Source organism: Diadema antillarum, unplaced genomic scaffold (genome assembly GCF_040938485.1).
Source record: "Diadema antillarum isolate AM-2024a unplaced genomic scaffold, OU_Dant_1.0 scf00000134, whole genome shotgun sequence".
In the NCBI taxonomy this organism is placed as follows: domain Eukaryota; kingdom Metazoa; phylum Echinodermata; class Echinoidea; order Diadematoida; family Diadematidae; genus Diadema; species Diadema antillarum.
Genome location: NW_027271023.1, coordinates 732777 through 748351, shown reverse-complemented (window position 1 = coordinate 748351; position 15575 = coordinate 732777). Strand labels below are relative to the sequence as shown.

Below are 15575 nucleotides of genomic sequence, written 5' to 3'. Positions count from 1 at the left end.
TGCGAAATTTGCGAAAATGAATACCTCGCAAAATAAACAGCGTATACAATATGCAGTCTCTGTCGATTGAAAGAGTTTAGTATGATTTTGCTGCAGGCAATCATACCTGGTCCACGATGCCCTCCAGCGATGAGAGGAGGATCGGGTGGAGGTCCCGCTGCACCCCCATGATTTTGGAGCACCTGACCATCGGGACCGAGGCGCGGATGGGGCCGGGGTTGTTGCTGACGCTGCTCCCCAGGCCTGGAGCCGGAGTGGCCGTGGTGGAGGTGGTGGAGGTTGTGGTGGTTGTGGCTGACGTGCCATTAGTGGTGGCAGCAGTGGTGGTGGAGGATGTAGTTGCAGGTGTTGCCGTGGTTACAGCAGATGTGGTGGTACTGCTCTTGGCATCTACAATGAGAAACGTTATAGAGATTACTGGTGCCTCTTTCATACAGATGAAAGGGATCAGGGGGGTATTTCATGAAGCATTTTGGTCAGTTAGTTTATCGGACAAATTTGCTCTCGGCTAATCAGATGCAACAAATTTCAGTAGCTTGTAACAGTTTGTCAAAAAAAAAAAATCTGGCAAAACCCTTCATGAAATGCCCCCAAGAACCATCACTGGCTATGAGTAGAGGCTTGGTAGTCTATCGGATACAATACCTGCCTAGCTATCAGGAGGACATGTGTTTAAATCCAACCCAAGTATGCATGCCTCTGATATTTATTGTGGTTATTACTCAAACACTGAATAATCTGTCTTTATTTACATTGATAAAGGGCAATTTGCTAATCAGTTGCAATAGAAACTTGATGCAAGAATCACTAATTTTAAGTTTACATATTAACATCACATTAAAGATATGCCCAAGATTTAATCCATCCTCAAGACGAGGTTTAATCACTTCAACTGTGATGCTATCATCATCTCTCCCACAGTGACATCACTTACCACCAGCAGCTGAGGTGGTGGCAGTTGTCGTGGCAACGGTGCTCCCGTTTCCTTCCGTCTTGATCTCATCCTTGCTGGTGGCCGGCTGACCGGTGCCAACGGTGTTGCCGGATGCGGCTGGCTTTGCCGACGTGGTAGATGCCTCGCTGGTGGTGGGCGTGGGAGGTTCTGATGCTGTCGCAGCAGCGGCCTTGGCAGCCAGGGAGGTGGACGAGAGGCGACGCAGATGGGCGATGGATGCATCCCCACTCTTAACTGTAACAAGAGAGCAAGAGAGTAAACATAGAAAACTGTATCACTCATACATTCAACACTTCCAAGAACACCTTTTTTTCTTTTAAGATTGACTCATCCTAAATCACATGATAAATAAAGAGCATTTACTACTTGAAGAGCAACTTTATTTCTAAATGCCATTTGCTATAACTCTATAACAGAAAAAAATCATTCTTATTTCTCCAAAAACACATCTCAATATCAAATTTAGCACTCATTGACTTTGATCAGTCTCACAAACACACACACATGCACAGACACACACAGAAATACAGCAAAAAGGAAATGTATGCAACCATCTTCAGTCGGCAAGTTGCCTTGGAATGACAATTGTCACGCTAATAATTAGAATTCAGCTTCCTGAATGGCTGTTGATGCGAGAAGTTGCTATTCTAGTGAGAGTTTTATTCCTTACAACTTTTGTAAAATGGGACTCTGATGCTTGGAATGTTTAGGAGGGAAGGCAGGAGGAGGGAGGGGTGGTGGAAGAGAGAAGGGGTGAGTTTTTGTGCCTAATGTCCATCACTCACACTTCTCCCTGTGTTCGATCTTGTGGGTCAAGTACAGGGTCCTGATGGGGAAGTAGAGAGCCTGGGGGTAGACACGCCCGACTTGCATCAGGATGCTGATGATGAGGTCGCCTTCCCCTCCTACCAGACACGTCAGCAGCTGTGGAATCCTGAACGTGGACAAAAAGGCATGATCTGGTACCCCCCCCCCCCCCCAAGTCCCTAAAAGAGATGGATGGGTGGTGTGTCTCTCCAACCCACCCCAGCCTTGATGATCCGCTCCATGATGGTCTCCAGGGTCTCGCTCTCCTTACACGTGCTGACGCCTTCAAAGTACGTCTGGCGGAACTGGAGGGCCTGCTGGATGGTGATGTCCAAGTTGTTGTAGGTCTTCTCAGCAGCAAGATTCTACAGATGAAAAAAAAAAAAAAAATAATGATAACAATAATCAAACTCTTACCTTTCACAAACATATGAGGCAAAACTAGCAAAAGCACCCAAAGAATATGAAACATAACTCTAGATTGAACAGGATTAAGCAGAGAGAGGAATGCCTAGAATGAAGTAATGATCATCATCCTCATCAATCTCATCTTTGGCATCCTCCTCCTCCTCCTCTTCCTCCTCCTCCCCCTCCTCCTCCTCCTCCTCCTCCTCCTCCTCCTCCTCCTCCTCCTCCTCCTCCTCCTCCTCCCCCTCCTCCTCCTCCCCCTCCCACCTCCCTCCTCCTCCTCATCATCATCACCATCATCATCGTCATCATCATCATCGTCCTTACCATCCTCATCCTCCTCATCCTCCTCCTCTTCCTCATCATCATCCTTATCAACATCAACATCAACATCAACGCCAACGCCAACGCCCACGCCCTTGCCATCGCCATCGCCATCACCATCACCATCATCCTCATCCTCATCCTCACCATCACCATCATCATCATCATCTTATGGTCCTATTTACCCTGGGTAGATCAATTAGAGTAGCACTGTTCTGCCATAAAAGTCTTGCCATTACTATTACCCTATAGTACGCCAGGTAGTCATTTACACGTCTGGCTAAACACAACTTTGTGGGGTCACCGAAGCATCTTGTCCACAAACTAGTGCAGTGAGCAGGGATCAATCTCAGTACCTTCTGTTATAAAGATTAAAGAGCCTTCATTGACATACAACATAGAGTGCATTGATGCCAGCTATGAAAATTGAGGTTAAGCCTATTGAAAGTATGTTAAAGGAATCATTAAAACACACACACACACACACACACACACACACACACACACACACACACACACACAAGCAACTTGTCATTTGAATCCGTATGGGTTAACATAGTTTCTGGATGATGACCAAGTATTTCATTCAAAAATTCATCCACTTCTACTATTAGGAAAGAAGGCAACTTTCAGCCCTTCCCCATTCCCACCCCACCGAAAATAGGGGAGAAGCTATCTAATCATCATGGATGACTACACAGAGACATACAAACAGACATTGACAAGGGCAAAGGCAGAGACAAACACACAAACACAAACAAGCACAACTAAAGACGATACTCACGATGACATCAAACTTGGCATAGATGTCGACAATCTTGTTGTTTTCATCCACGATGGGCAGAGCCGAGACCCGCTTTGTGATGAACATGTTGAGAGCTTTGATCAAGGGCGTGTCAGGCCGTGCCTAGTATTAGGAGTCAAAGAGTTCAAAAGAGACTTGTAAGTATGACTGCCTTCAAATAAGCTTTTATACTGAATTGATTTTGGCATTAAAACCATTTGAGCATGTGATTAATTATAATTTTTTTTTTTCAGTTTCTTCAGTAAAATCATTCGATACTCAACAAACAAAAATATTTGCATGTGTTATCGCTTTTTAAAAGTGTAACAATGCCCAGTGTGATCTTTTTAATCTCTGGCAGTGTATTAAACTGTGTAATATCTTTAGCTTTCATGATTCCTGCTTTAATTTGTTTTATTGTATGTTTTACCAGGAGCCATCCAAATATGTGTACATCAAGCCCTTTGAAGAAAATTACCAAAGAACGTGAGATGTTACAGTAGGTATAAGCGTATTACCGTCAAACTTTGGAATCAATTATAAAAGTTTAAGAGTCAATGACCTTAACAACTGCATCTAAGCATTGCATATTGACAACAATAATTTCATACGTCTGTCTAATTTGGGTCTCTGGAACTATTGAATACAAAGAGCTTTCATCGATAATGACGATGGCGTCAGTCCGTAAGGCTGCTACTCACCGTTGCGATGTTGCTGTAGGTGCCGATCTTGAGTTCCTTCAGGGTTTTCTTGAGGAACGAGGGACTCTTGATCTCATTTTTCTGCTTTACATGAGGTAACACAGGTTAGGGGGAGAAGGAAGAGAAGGAGAGACGAGTTGGACACAAGTCGCACTGGACGAACCAGAAGCAATCATGAAACTGGGCATAAACAGAGTCTCTGCAAACTTCTGCAGATCAAAAACACACTGATGATATAAAAAACATATCTTGAAGGCAAAAATCATATACAGGGGATTCCTGTTATGACAAAGTCCTCATGACCAGCAGTTTTCTTTCGCTGTATAGTTTTTTTTTTGTTTTTTTTTTTAAAGCAGAACAAACAAAAAATTATAAAGATATGTAGAAAATAACTTTGGGTGCTGAATTTACACTTTGGTGTATAGAAATTTCGTTATAACTATGTTTGTTATACCCGGAGAGCACTTATACATTTTTGGCTTAAAGTGAGAAAACCGCACATACAATTAAAAAATAATATATAATATTATCTTTTTTTTTTTGTCTAATCTAAAACATACTTTTGTATATTCAACAAAGTAACAAATCAAGCATCATCAAAGCATACTAGTTGGAACTCGGCAAATGTTGCACAGAACACACAGAAGTCAACCTGAATAAAAGGTCGACGGATTTTGAGAAACAAAAATCAACCCAAAGAAGCTCCAACTAGAAATGTCGCTACATCGACTGGTTATACCCCCGCCAAACAACATTTCATAAGCTTTGGTCAAAACAACATTTCATAAGCTTTGGTCAAAAAACTGAGGAAGTAGTTAAATCCGCAAGATCTTTCCTTGATCTTCTGCCATTAATATGCGGTTACCATGGCAACGTACTTTCGGGTACTGTCGAAAAATGCGTCTTGCACATCTACAACCAAAGGCACACATCTGTACCAAGTTTCATGGAAATTGGGCAAAAACTGAGGAAGTAGTTTGCAACACAAAATTTTCCATCATTTTGGCTCATAATATGTGAGCTGTTACCATGGCAACATACTTTTTGTCACTGTCAAGAAATGTGTCATGCTGACCTATATCCTAAGACAAACATTCAATATGAATTCCATGAGAATTGGAAGAACACTGATGAAGCAGTTTTGCCATGAAGCATTTTGCCCTATATTTTACCAATAACATGCCGTTACCATGGCAACGCACTTTTTGCCACTGCGGAAATATGTGTCTTGCACATTAACATATTCAGATGAACATCTGTACCTAATTTCATAAAAATTGATCAAAAACTGTGGGAGGAGTTCGCGACGCAAGATTTGTACCCATTTTTGCCCATAATATGCCGTTACCATGGCAACGTACTTTTGGGTACTGTCAAAAAATACGTCTTGCACATCTACAACCCAAGGCACACATCTGTGCCAAGTTTTATGGGAATCGGCTGAAAACTGAGGAAGTAGTTCGCGACGCAAGATTTGCAACGGACCGACCGCCCGACCGACCGCCCGACCGCCCGACCGCCCGACCGCCCGACCGACCGTCCGCTGATTCCTATATACCCCCTTCAAACTTCGTTTGGCAGGGGTATAAAAATACAATCAACTAAAGACGAACTGGAGCACTTGTGTCCATAGAAGCATACAAATCTAAATGAAACATGCAAACGTACTAGTAGAGCTAGGAATTTGAGGATTCTCTTGTGTGTCAGGATGTAGATGACATTCCCCGTTGCCTGATCGATGACCGGTAACCTGTGGATCTTCTGCTGGATGAGCATCCGTACTGCTTCAAACAAACTGAGAGAGGGAGGCATTTATAAAGGTAGGCTGATGTCAGTTTCAAACTCATTTCACAGTACACGAACAGTCACAAATATACATTCACATAATGGACTTCACTGAAACACTGCACATTTCATGTTGTTTTTTTTTTAATATAAACAAAGGCTCTCTTCCTATAAAGAAAACAAACATTGGTCACTTTACATTGCTAGGAAAAGTTTCCTTATAAAGTTATTGTAAACAGTTGGGGTCATTGATGTAAACCATTAAAAGGGTCATTGTACATGATGAATATGCACAAGGTAAAAACTGCATAAATATTCGTAACCAATATGTTCTTCAAAACACACTTTTTCTTCACTTCATTATAATTCCGCATATGTACAATAGCGATCAGCCATGACAGTCCTCTCATAGTCGCTCATCTATGAAAAAAAAAAATGCCCAAACAAACAATCTGTAATTATTGTACTCCACCTGGCTGAAATTTGCTTTTGTCAATTTCAACCTTGAATAACTCAAACTATTCCCCTCCAGGTCGATGCTCCTTCAATGTTCAGACTCTTTACAAGCTTTTTTGTGTGTGTGTGTGTGTGTGTGTGTGTGCGTGTGTGTGTGTGTGTGTGTGTGTGTGTGTACGACAATTCACATACACATTTACAGTTGGACTTCTCTGGCTTGCCCATCATATACAATGTTGACTGTATAATGCAATAAGAAAAGAGTGCTGAACTCACCTTTGGTCTGGGTCGATCCATACAAGGGGTCTTGCCTTCTCTTTGAGGACCTCTGCAACACAAATAATGGGACACAAACATCAAACATGGTTTAAATCTAATAACAAGCCACTGATTGTTTGCAATATCCATGCATTCTTTTTTTTTGGTCACAATAATTGCTAGCACAGCAATGAACATTGGTACACCATGCATTGGAATTTCAATCTCCTTCCCCTCTCTTTTTCATTCTCTTCTTCTTCGTCTTCTGCCCCTCCTTTCTCTTCTTATTATCCCTTCTCTTCTTCCTCATCCTCCTTTTTACTTTTTTATCCACTCATTTCTCCTCGAGTTTTGTGCCTAACCTCCTTGCAGCCTACTTGGACTTAATGTTCCAATTACACATGTTTCCTCTTAAAGGGATACTTTGCTCATAATCACTGTCAAGGAAATAAAAATAAGTCAGACAATTAGCCCAGCAGATGTTCAAGTTAAGCCTTATCTGCCCTCTCCATCAAGATTTGATGCATATGCCCAAACACTGACGATTGTCACCTCAGTGGTTATCCACTTATTTTTTGTCAAAACAGAATTCAACTTATCTGGCAATGACTGTGGTTTACACTTTTCCTATTCACTGTTTGGAGAAATAACAGAGGAAACTTGACTGTATTTTCCTCCATGAAAGATAAGCAAGGATATCGGCAAAATACACTCAAAATTTTCAATAAAAACAAAGGTGTCAAAAATCTCACCCCGCCACGTGGCAATCTTGTGTTCTTCCAGCTCATCCATTTTCACCTGTGTCAACACAAAGAAAGAAGTTTTTGAAAAATTACAGGCATGTGAAGCCAGCCTTAATCCATAGTGATTACATGTGTTCAAATAAAACATTTCAGGTCACCTATGCTGCAACAGTGTAATACTGTTTTTTTCCTCTCCTTATTTGGGCAATCTGCAATACACAGTGTACATCTAATTCATATCAGAGCCCCTGTGGCTCAGTGGACATGACCATGGACTATGAATCACATTCACAAGGTCTCTGGTTCAAGTCCCCTGGCTGCAGTAGTTGTGTCCCTATCTATGCAAGACACTTGGCTAATCCTTCAGAGGGGACTTCAAGCCATCTGTCTCATCATCACTTTCTTGTAAGCATTTGAGTGCCTCCTTAGTGGTTATGTCAACAGAATTCAAACACACAAAGCATACTCAGTCCCATCAATGTGATATTTGTGCTGGATTTGTATTACAAACATACATCATAACATACATGAAATCAATAATATAGGCCTATATCACAAAACATACTGTTCCATAATTCTTATCATGTGCCTTAGAGCAACAAGTCTAATGGCAGCAAGTTCATTGGAAGTTTAAAAAGGTGCTGGCCCTCATACACAAGTGATATTCTGTTTATCAAATACCAACAGCTTCACGACCTTCCTACTAATCAAACTATAAAATGTGTACACCCTAGTAGTTGCCTCACAATCAGCCCTAGATTCTGCTGAGTGACCTACACAGTTGTACATCACTCCTTTTATTGCTGCTAATATGACTCTGATCGGGCAGCATACCAAATTTCCTAAGTACAAAAGTTTAATAGCACTCAGCATGATGACCTTCGCACTGCAATATGTTCAGCCATCTTCTATGCACACCCAACCCCCAACCTCACTCTCCAACAGTGATCAGGTCTTGTCATAGCACCTATGCTTCAGCACTCTACGATGATTTATTACCATCAGGTGACTGCATGCGATACACGAATGAGAATCTGCACATCTTTGCATTCGCACATATCATGTGCACGCTGGAGACAACATTTAGGTTTAGCCAGTTCCATAGGAGCCTGGGCTTCCGGGGGATCTATGAATTCATCCCCACAGAAGTACCCTGTCAATTCCAGTGACAACATCATTGTGGGCAGTGGGCACCATCCCTGCCAATACTTGTACGTCTGAGCCTGTGTAGCAGGAATAGCCTCGAGTCAAGGCTAATTGAAATAAAAACTCTCTCCTTGCACAGGGGTGGCACTAGCCTGCTGTCACCCTACTTTTATAGTCTGCCTATCGGTGTGATGGAAAGCAGTATGATAATGAGAGATCCATCTGGGATTAATGTGCAGTGTTTATATCCAGGGACTAGGTGCTTAATGGGCCTTGAGGGATGACAGTGACAAGAGACAGAAGACAATGACAGAGTGGGGGGGGGGGGGGAGGGGGGAGGGAGGGGGGAGAAGCAGAGGGGGAGGGAGAGGGAGAGAGTGAGAGAATGATGACAAAGAGGATGAGGGGGATGGAGATGGTACAGCATCTTACAAGGAAGACATTGAGAAGAGGGAGAGATTTTCATAAAGTTGAACAAAATGAATGGGATTTAAGAAAAGTGGAGAAAATGGCTAGGGCACTAAAAATGATCATCAGATGCACTGTACATGCATTGGATACATACATACATAGCGAAGAGCACACTTCTACTGCCTAATTTATTCACACTCATTCTGGCAATGCCACCTCACTTGAGGATTTTCCTTCAACAGAGGTTGGTCTTGCCGTCTGCGCAAACATATGCTAGCAGATATCTCAGTTTTTTTTATGCATAGATCAACAAATTGCCTGCTCCACATGTCCTCTTTCTAATGATCTCTCGAAGTTGTATCTAGGTTGTCACACACACACAAACACACATGAAAATAAACAAAATATCAAAATATTGATGTCTTTGTTCCGGCACACGACATTGAAGTCGAAAGCAGCCACAATATAGCTGATCCTCATTGTTCAGTCAAATGGGAAAATATCTCAGAGAACTAGATAATATTTTGGTATTATTCTCAGCCACCCTGGTAGCGTCTTCAGCGTAAACACTGCTCTTAAAGAAGCCCTGCTATAATTATCACCCAAGCACCACCACGCACTGTATGTACCCGGGGTCAAGAGGGGTATTGAGGGTATACTATTTTGTCAAAGAACGCAAACACATTGGGTAGTGCTTCAACAACTGAAGTGTCTTTTGGTTTTAGAGTCCAAGCTCTTGAATATGCAGTGCTATACCAAAACAACTGCAGACCAAACCAGATCAACAATACACATCTATAAAATAGGCACCCATACTGTCTCACCATGCACAAACAAAGAAAAAAATTACAGTGACTTAGATGGCTCATAAACAGGCAATATCAAGAAAAGAAGACGAAACACACACTGTGGATCAGTGCACAGGACTTCTCAATTGTGAGATATAATCATAAACTGTAAAAGCTGTTATTTTTGCAGACAGATATTTTCATGAATTAGGTCACAGACATTTTCGTGAGATGTTGTTTTCGCGATCTGACACCAAGGTCATAGTGAGTGCACATAGATACTAATACATACACTAGCATGTGGCAATATGTTCACATGTTAAATTTACAGCACAACAGTGATATGCCACAAATTTATGAATATAAAACCCTTCACTGTTTGGCACGGTAGCCTACTCTATCCATTACCTGCCTGGTCCAATGGAAGTTGGTCCCATAGTGGCTTATTAGTGTTTTTTAAAGGGATGGTATAGTTTTGGTTGAAATGGGGGATTCAGATCTTACATTTTTGCGAGATAACTAGAAACCTCTTATAAAATATGAAAGAACATACAACTAAGAGGAATTCAAAGTTTATTTGATGAAAACTGGTTTTGAAATGGATGAGATATCCAGAAAAAAAGATATCATAATAAAAGGTGGGACCAACCTTTATTAGGACCACTTTATTTCACTTTGTGTCTTTTTAAAAAAAAATATCTCAGCCATTTCAAAATCAATTTTCATCAAATAAAATTTGAATACCTCATAGAATTGTATGCTCATCAATATTTCATACTATACCATGGCCACATGAAATAAGTCCAAAGGCAAAATGCAGTTCTACGATAAACAAACTTACGAGAGGTGATTTGTAGTAGTACTGTAGAATGTTGATGAAGTCTGTAATGGTCAGCATACCTACAAGAAGAAAACAAAATCAAACAAATGCATTTTATACGGGTAGGTGTGGCTGGTAATCACGCAAGTATACTCTTTATCAAACTTGTTGAAATTATTGAAACTGATGAACAAATTGCCCTACATCGACATAGATAGGCACTAAAGTGACCACTGTTTTTATAGTAGTAGCCACAACAAAAAGAAATCATGGGCATACAGACTTTATAAGCAGGATTCAAACCTACGACCTCCTAAACTCCGGACAGGCGTCTTATACACTAGATCACCGAGCTTTCTCCTGACAGCCACTGCTGCTTCTAATCCTTACAGCATGCAGCAGGTATTGCATAATTATTCAAATTAATGAAAATCATTAATTATTAAGTCAATTTTTTTTTTCTGCAACTGATCAACAAATTGCCCCCCCCCCCCCCCCCCCCCCATCGACACTTATGTTTGTTGTTTTTGAATCCTTCTGTGTATCTGTGTGCCCTGCCCATTGATCAGTACAACATCCAAGTACATTGACGCTCCTACATATCGGTTTAATATCATCCTTGATGTCACAATATGATGGTCTTATTACAGGTTTGTGGGATAGATTCACCATTCCAGTTGGCTTGCCAACTTCTTATTTTAAGGCCATGTACAGGGAAGATTTGACTACATGCCAATATAATGGCATGGCAAATTCACAAGCTTAGAGGTAGCGCAGACATTACCAAAGCAGTTGTTGCACATTAATCTTAATTTTAAACTGCAAAATTGCTTTGCCTTTGGAAAGAAGCAGCAAGTCTGTCTTTGGGATTATGATATTTACACCATGAATGTACAGTTGTATTTCATTCTGCTTTATTTGAGCTGACAGCTCTCCCATACCAGTATGTATTCTTCATATTACTGTGAAAGTATGATTTTATATGGGGTGATGAATTTTATACCAACAATTAAATGTTGGTAATTTCACCTGTTTGGAATTTCATTGCCAATGCATAAATAGCAATAGCATAAACTCATGAACAAAATGCAGCGAACAGAATAGTCACAAATTTTCTTTTCACACTGTTATAAAAGGGAACAAAATGTGTGCACATTTCTATGCCAAATACTACCAGTGAAATCTAGCTGCGTCACAATAAGTGATTTCATCTCTCTCTCTCTCTCTCTCTCTCTCTCTTTGTAAACATCTACTCATAAAAAAAGCAAGAGTCATAGAACACATCACAGGAAAGGTTGATTTAAAAAAAAAATAATAAAATATGCTGTGTAAACCAGCTTCACAATTTCCCTGATCTACAAGATAAATAAATCTGTAAAAGAGAGATGCAAAAAATGGTGGGAAACTGTAAAATTCAGTATCAGTAGCAGGAATTAGTAATGGAGAGAAACCCAGGAGGACACACTTTAATTCGTCTGGAGGAAAACAAAATTATCTATTCCTTTTCACAATGAGACTCTGAAATATTCCACCAACATTTGTATCATACCTATCGGGTTCTATAATAGGCAATGATTTAAAATACATACTCCATCTCCCATTAAAAAAAAAAAATGCTCCCAGCATCCCTTATTGCAGACATGTTCAGGCAAGTCGCCCACTTGCATACTAATAGACCACTCCATTGAAATGATATTCCAACCGTATGCATGCCTTTACACTACTGAACAGTTATGACCGACAACCAAGCAGTCTGCCTGAGGCTCGCCTGACCATGTACTGTATATGCCAAATATTTCATGAAGTTTTTATTTTCGCAAATTTTGCGAGTCAGGTGCTATTCGCAAAATTAAAGACACACAAAAATATTGACTCTGATCCCGATGTGAATGTGACGTACGCGTGTACAATTCTCCGTTCAGTACAGGACTCCACGATCGCGAATTAAGCCACTTGTGAAATCGTCACAAATTCCCGATTCGCGAAAATTTAGACTCGCAAAATATATGGCGCATACAGTATTGCATGCAAACTGGATTGCAAGCATTAACATTTGGTTAGAAGGAGCAGAAGACTTTACGTTACTAGGTCAACAGGGTACAATATCTATAGATGCAAATGCGCTGATGAATTAGTCTATTTGTCTTTCTTTTCATCTTTGTCACACACCCACCCTGTGTTTAACGAGATGGTATACATTATGTAGTTTTGGCGAGATGGGGCGTCAGGTTTCCAAACTTTCTTGTGAGATGACAAGAAACCTCTTAATATGAAATGTAAAAGAGCATACAATTCTATAAGGTATTCAAAGTTGTTTTTGTTTTACTGAAAATTGGTTATGAAGTGGCTGATATATCCATAAACAAAGAGGTCCTGATAAAAGGCGGGGCCTACCTTTTATTAGGATCACTTTGTTTACTTTGTCTGGATATTTTAACCATTTCAAAACTGATGATCATCAAAAATAAACTTTGAATTCCTCTTGGCATTGTATACTCTTTAATATTTCATAAACGGTCTCTGATTATCTCACAAAAAGTTAAAATCTCAACCCCCATCTCAACCAAAACTAACCATCCCTATGAATTGCAATAAAAAATGTTTGAATGCATTTCTCCTATAAAGTGCACACAAATGAGCAATCCAGCAAGCTAGGGTACTACATTTTATATTTCATCTTGCGGGCCTAGAGGTTGCTTGCACATATTTATTTTCTTTTTTACTTTTTGTACACTAACAATGTTTGGGGACGCTTCAGACATGCCCGGCTGGAAATGTTGCATGTCGGAATTCATAAAATCTACATAAAAAATGTGTTCCTTCAAGGAGCAAAGCAGGGGCAATGCATCAGCGTAGGAAATGTATGCCCTTTTGTGATTTTTAATCATGTTCTTTGGTCGTGATTGCAGGATTCTACATCAACAGGAATAGTATAAGTCAGGAGGGACATCTTTCTAAATGAGGCATCGGTTTATTGATGCCCTCCCTCCTACATCAGTGTTGCCATGGATACTGGTTCCTCATGGTGTGGTCCCTTACATAAACATCAAGTGAACAGATCTTAACACGTTGAGGATGGACTCATTTTGCTACAACATGCATTTGCCATAGACACCTGCCCCAGTATACTCAGGACCAGTCTTCAGCGGGTTAAAGAGACAACCTATTCTGCATACTAGCTTTTAGACATTAAAGATGATGTTTAAAATTGCTGAGGCTTGATAAAAAAAGAAAAATACTAATCTCTGCTGAGGGCTAGAATGATTTGATTAAAAACACTCAAGCATACAAAGCTTTGAGAATTATACTTGTCACTATCAAGAGAACTATGAATAATATCACCATGCTATTGGTAACAAAAAAAAAAAAAAAAAAAAACGAAACAAGAGACCCACGGGTCTAGCGCTCACCTGAGTATCGCAAGTTCACCTTTTACGCAGTCACTAATCTTAATTATTCACAGCTTTACCAAAATTTGACCAGGCATTCTCAAGTCGAAGATGAAAATGTACAATAAGGGCCCCATTTTTTTTTTAAGATTCCTAAATTTTAGGGGATTGAGGGCCTCCCTTGGGGTATTATGCCAATTTTAATAAATTGAGATCCTAACCCCCTAGGGATGCTACCTGCCAAGTTTGGTGAAAATCTGTCTTGAGGTTTTCAAGAAGAAGATGAAAATGTACAATTTAGGCCCCCATTTGGACATCCCCACCCCTCCCTCTACCCCCAAGAGGGGTACCCCTGAATCTGCTATGAACAAACTTGAAACTACAGTAATTAATGTACCAACTCAATAGTATTATCTTAGCTCTATCACTTCTGATTCTAGAGAAGATTCCTTAATTTTGGGAGGTTTGGGCCCCTTGGGGCCCTCCAAGTGGGACTTGGTGCCCATTTGAACAAATTGAGATCCTATGCCCCTAGGGATAATACATGCCAAGTTTGGTGAAAATCAGTCATGGGATTCTCAAGCAGAAGCTGAAAAGGTACAATTTAGGCCCCATTAGGACCCCTCCCCACTATCCTCGCTGGGTACCAAGGGGGGCACCCCTGATTCTGCCATGAACAAACTTGAAACTACAGTCATCAACGTACTGACTCATAGTATTAACTTAGCTGGGTGGGGCATGGTGCCCATTTTAACAAACTGAGATCCTAATCCCCCAGGGATGCTACCTGCTATGTTTGGTGAAAACTGCAGATTTGTGGTTTTCAAGAAGAAGGTGAAAATGTAAAAAGTTTACGCACGCCGGACGACGCACGATGCATGGCAGATGACGGACGACGCACGCTGGACGAAGAACGATCGCAATAGCTCACAGGTAAGCTAAAAAGGATAGCATTTTACTGTTTCAGTTTGAGTTTTTTATAATAAATTTACTCTTTAAATTGTGCATTACTTGATCATAATGAATTGGCTTACTCTTGTACATTACCTGATTATAACAAGTATTATACTTGGTGACCAGAAAGCTCGCCTCATCTATATCAACAGGGTTCCAAATATTGAAACATACCTTAACTTGTAGGCACAATTGAATCAAAAAGCTTGTTATCTTTTTATCGAGGGCAGGGTTCTGGTGGTATCTTTACTTTATTGGAATACATTAATAAACATCACAGAAGTATTGCAATGGTGGACAAGCCTTTGACAGGGCCCAGGCCGGTTTCAATGTTGCCACTGATAACCTGTGAATGAAACATGCATGGAATTTCATCACATACAGGAGCTTGTCCAGTGCTGATCAGGATGCTTACCCACAAAATCCTGCTTTGTGCTGTCCCAGAGAGGAGCTGCTCTCACACCATTGTAGACCAGAGCGTAGAAAGCCTTTTTGACCTGAGGCAAGTTACGACAGAGAAGAAAACCGTCTTCTTTGAAACAGATCAGAAAACCAGCATAAATCATGCTCATTTGGTGGTAGCCCTTAAAAACCACTATGAAGGTGCTGAATTGAAGAATGTTCACAGTTAATTGAAAAAATAACTTTGCAACCCCAGTATATTCCAAGATCAATATAGATGTGATACTAGTACAACATTTAATCTAACAACTCATATTTCAAATCCATGAAAAATTAAATTGATTCATAAAATATCACCCCAATGCTAAAACAAGGACACACATTAGAATTATATGGAGCTGGAATATGAGAATTTGACACCAAGCCCGTGAAACGTTGAACTTT

The 15575-nt window shown here is 40.5% G+C and overlaps 2 protein-coding genes across 2 annotated transcripts in view; both read right to left on the bottom strand.

Moving 5' to 3' along the window:
* LOC139720821 (transformation/transcription domain-associated protein-like) overlaps window positions 1-433 on the bottom strand; it is a 35521-nt gene extending 35088 nt beyond the window's left edge. The window contains exon 1 of the mRNA XM_071632157.1: window positions 107-433. Coding sequence (XP_071488258.1) covers window positions 107-433 — 327 coding nt within the window. The remainder of the gene's footprint in view (window positions 1-106) is intronic.
* Window positions 434-926: 493 nt separating this feature from the next.
* The window catches only part of LOC139720819 (5'-AMP-activated protein kinase subunit gamma-2-like), a 78883-nt gene continuing 64234 nt past the window's right edge, over window positions 927-15575 (bottom strand). The window contains exons 7-16 of the mRNA XM_071632156.1: window positions 15145-15226; window positions 10408-10466; window positions 7231-7276; window positions 6497-6548; window positions 5648-5774; window positions 3980-4063; window positions 3279-3401; window positions 1981-2127; window positions 1741-1879; window positions 927-1189 (exon numbers count right to left, since the gene is read on the bottom strand). Coding sequence (XP_071488257.1) covers window positions 927-1189; window positions 1741-1879; window positions 1981-2127; window positions 3279-3401; window positions 3980-4063; window positions 5648-5774; window positions 6497-6548; window positions 7231-7276; window positions 10408-10466; window positions 15145-15226 — 1122 coding nt within the window. The remainder of the gene's footprint in view (window positions 1190-1740; window positions 1880-1980; window positions 2128-3278; window positions 3402-3979; window positions 4064-5647; window positions 5775-6496; window positions 6549-7230; window positions 7277-10407; window positions 10467-15144; window positions 15227-15575) is intronic.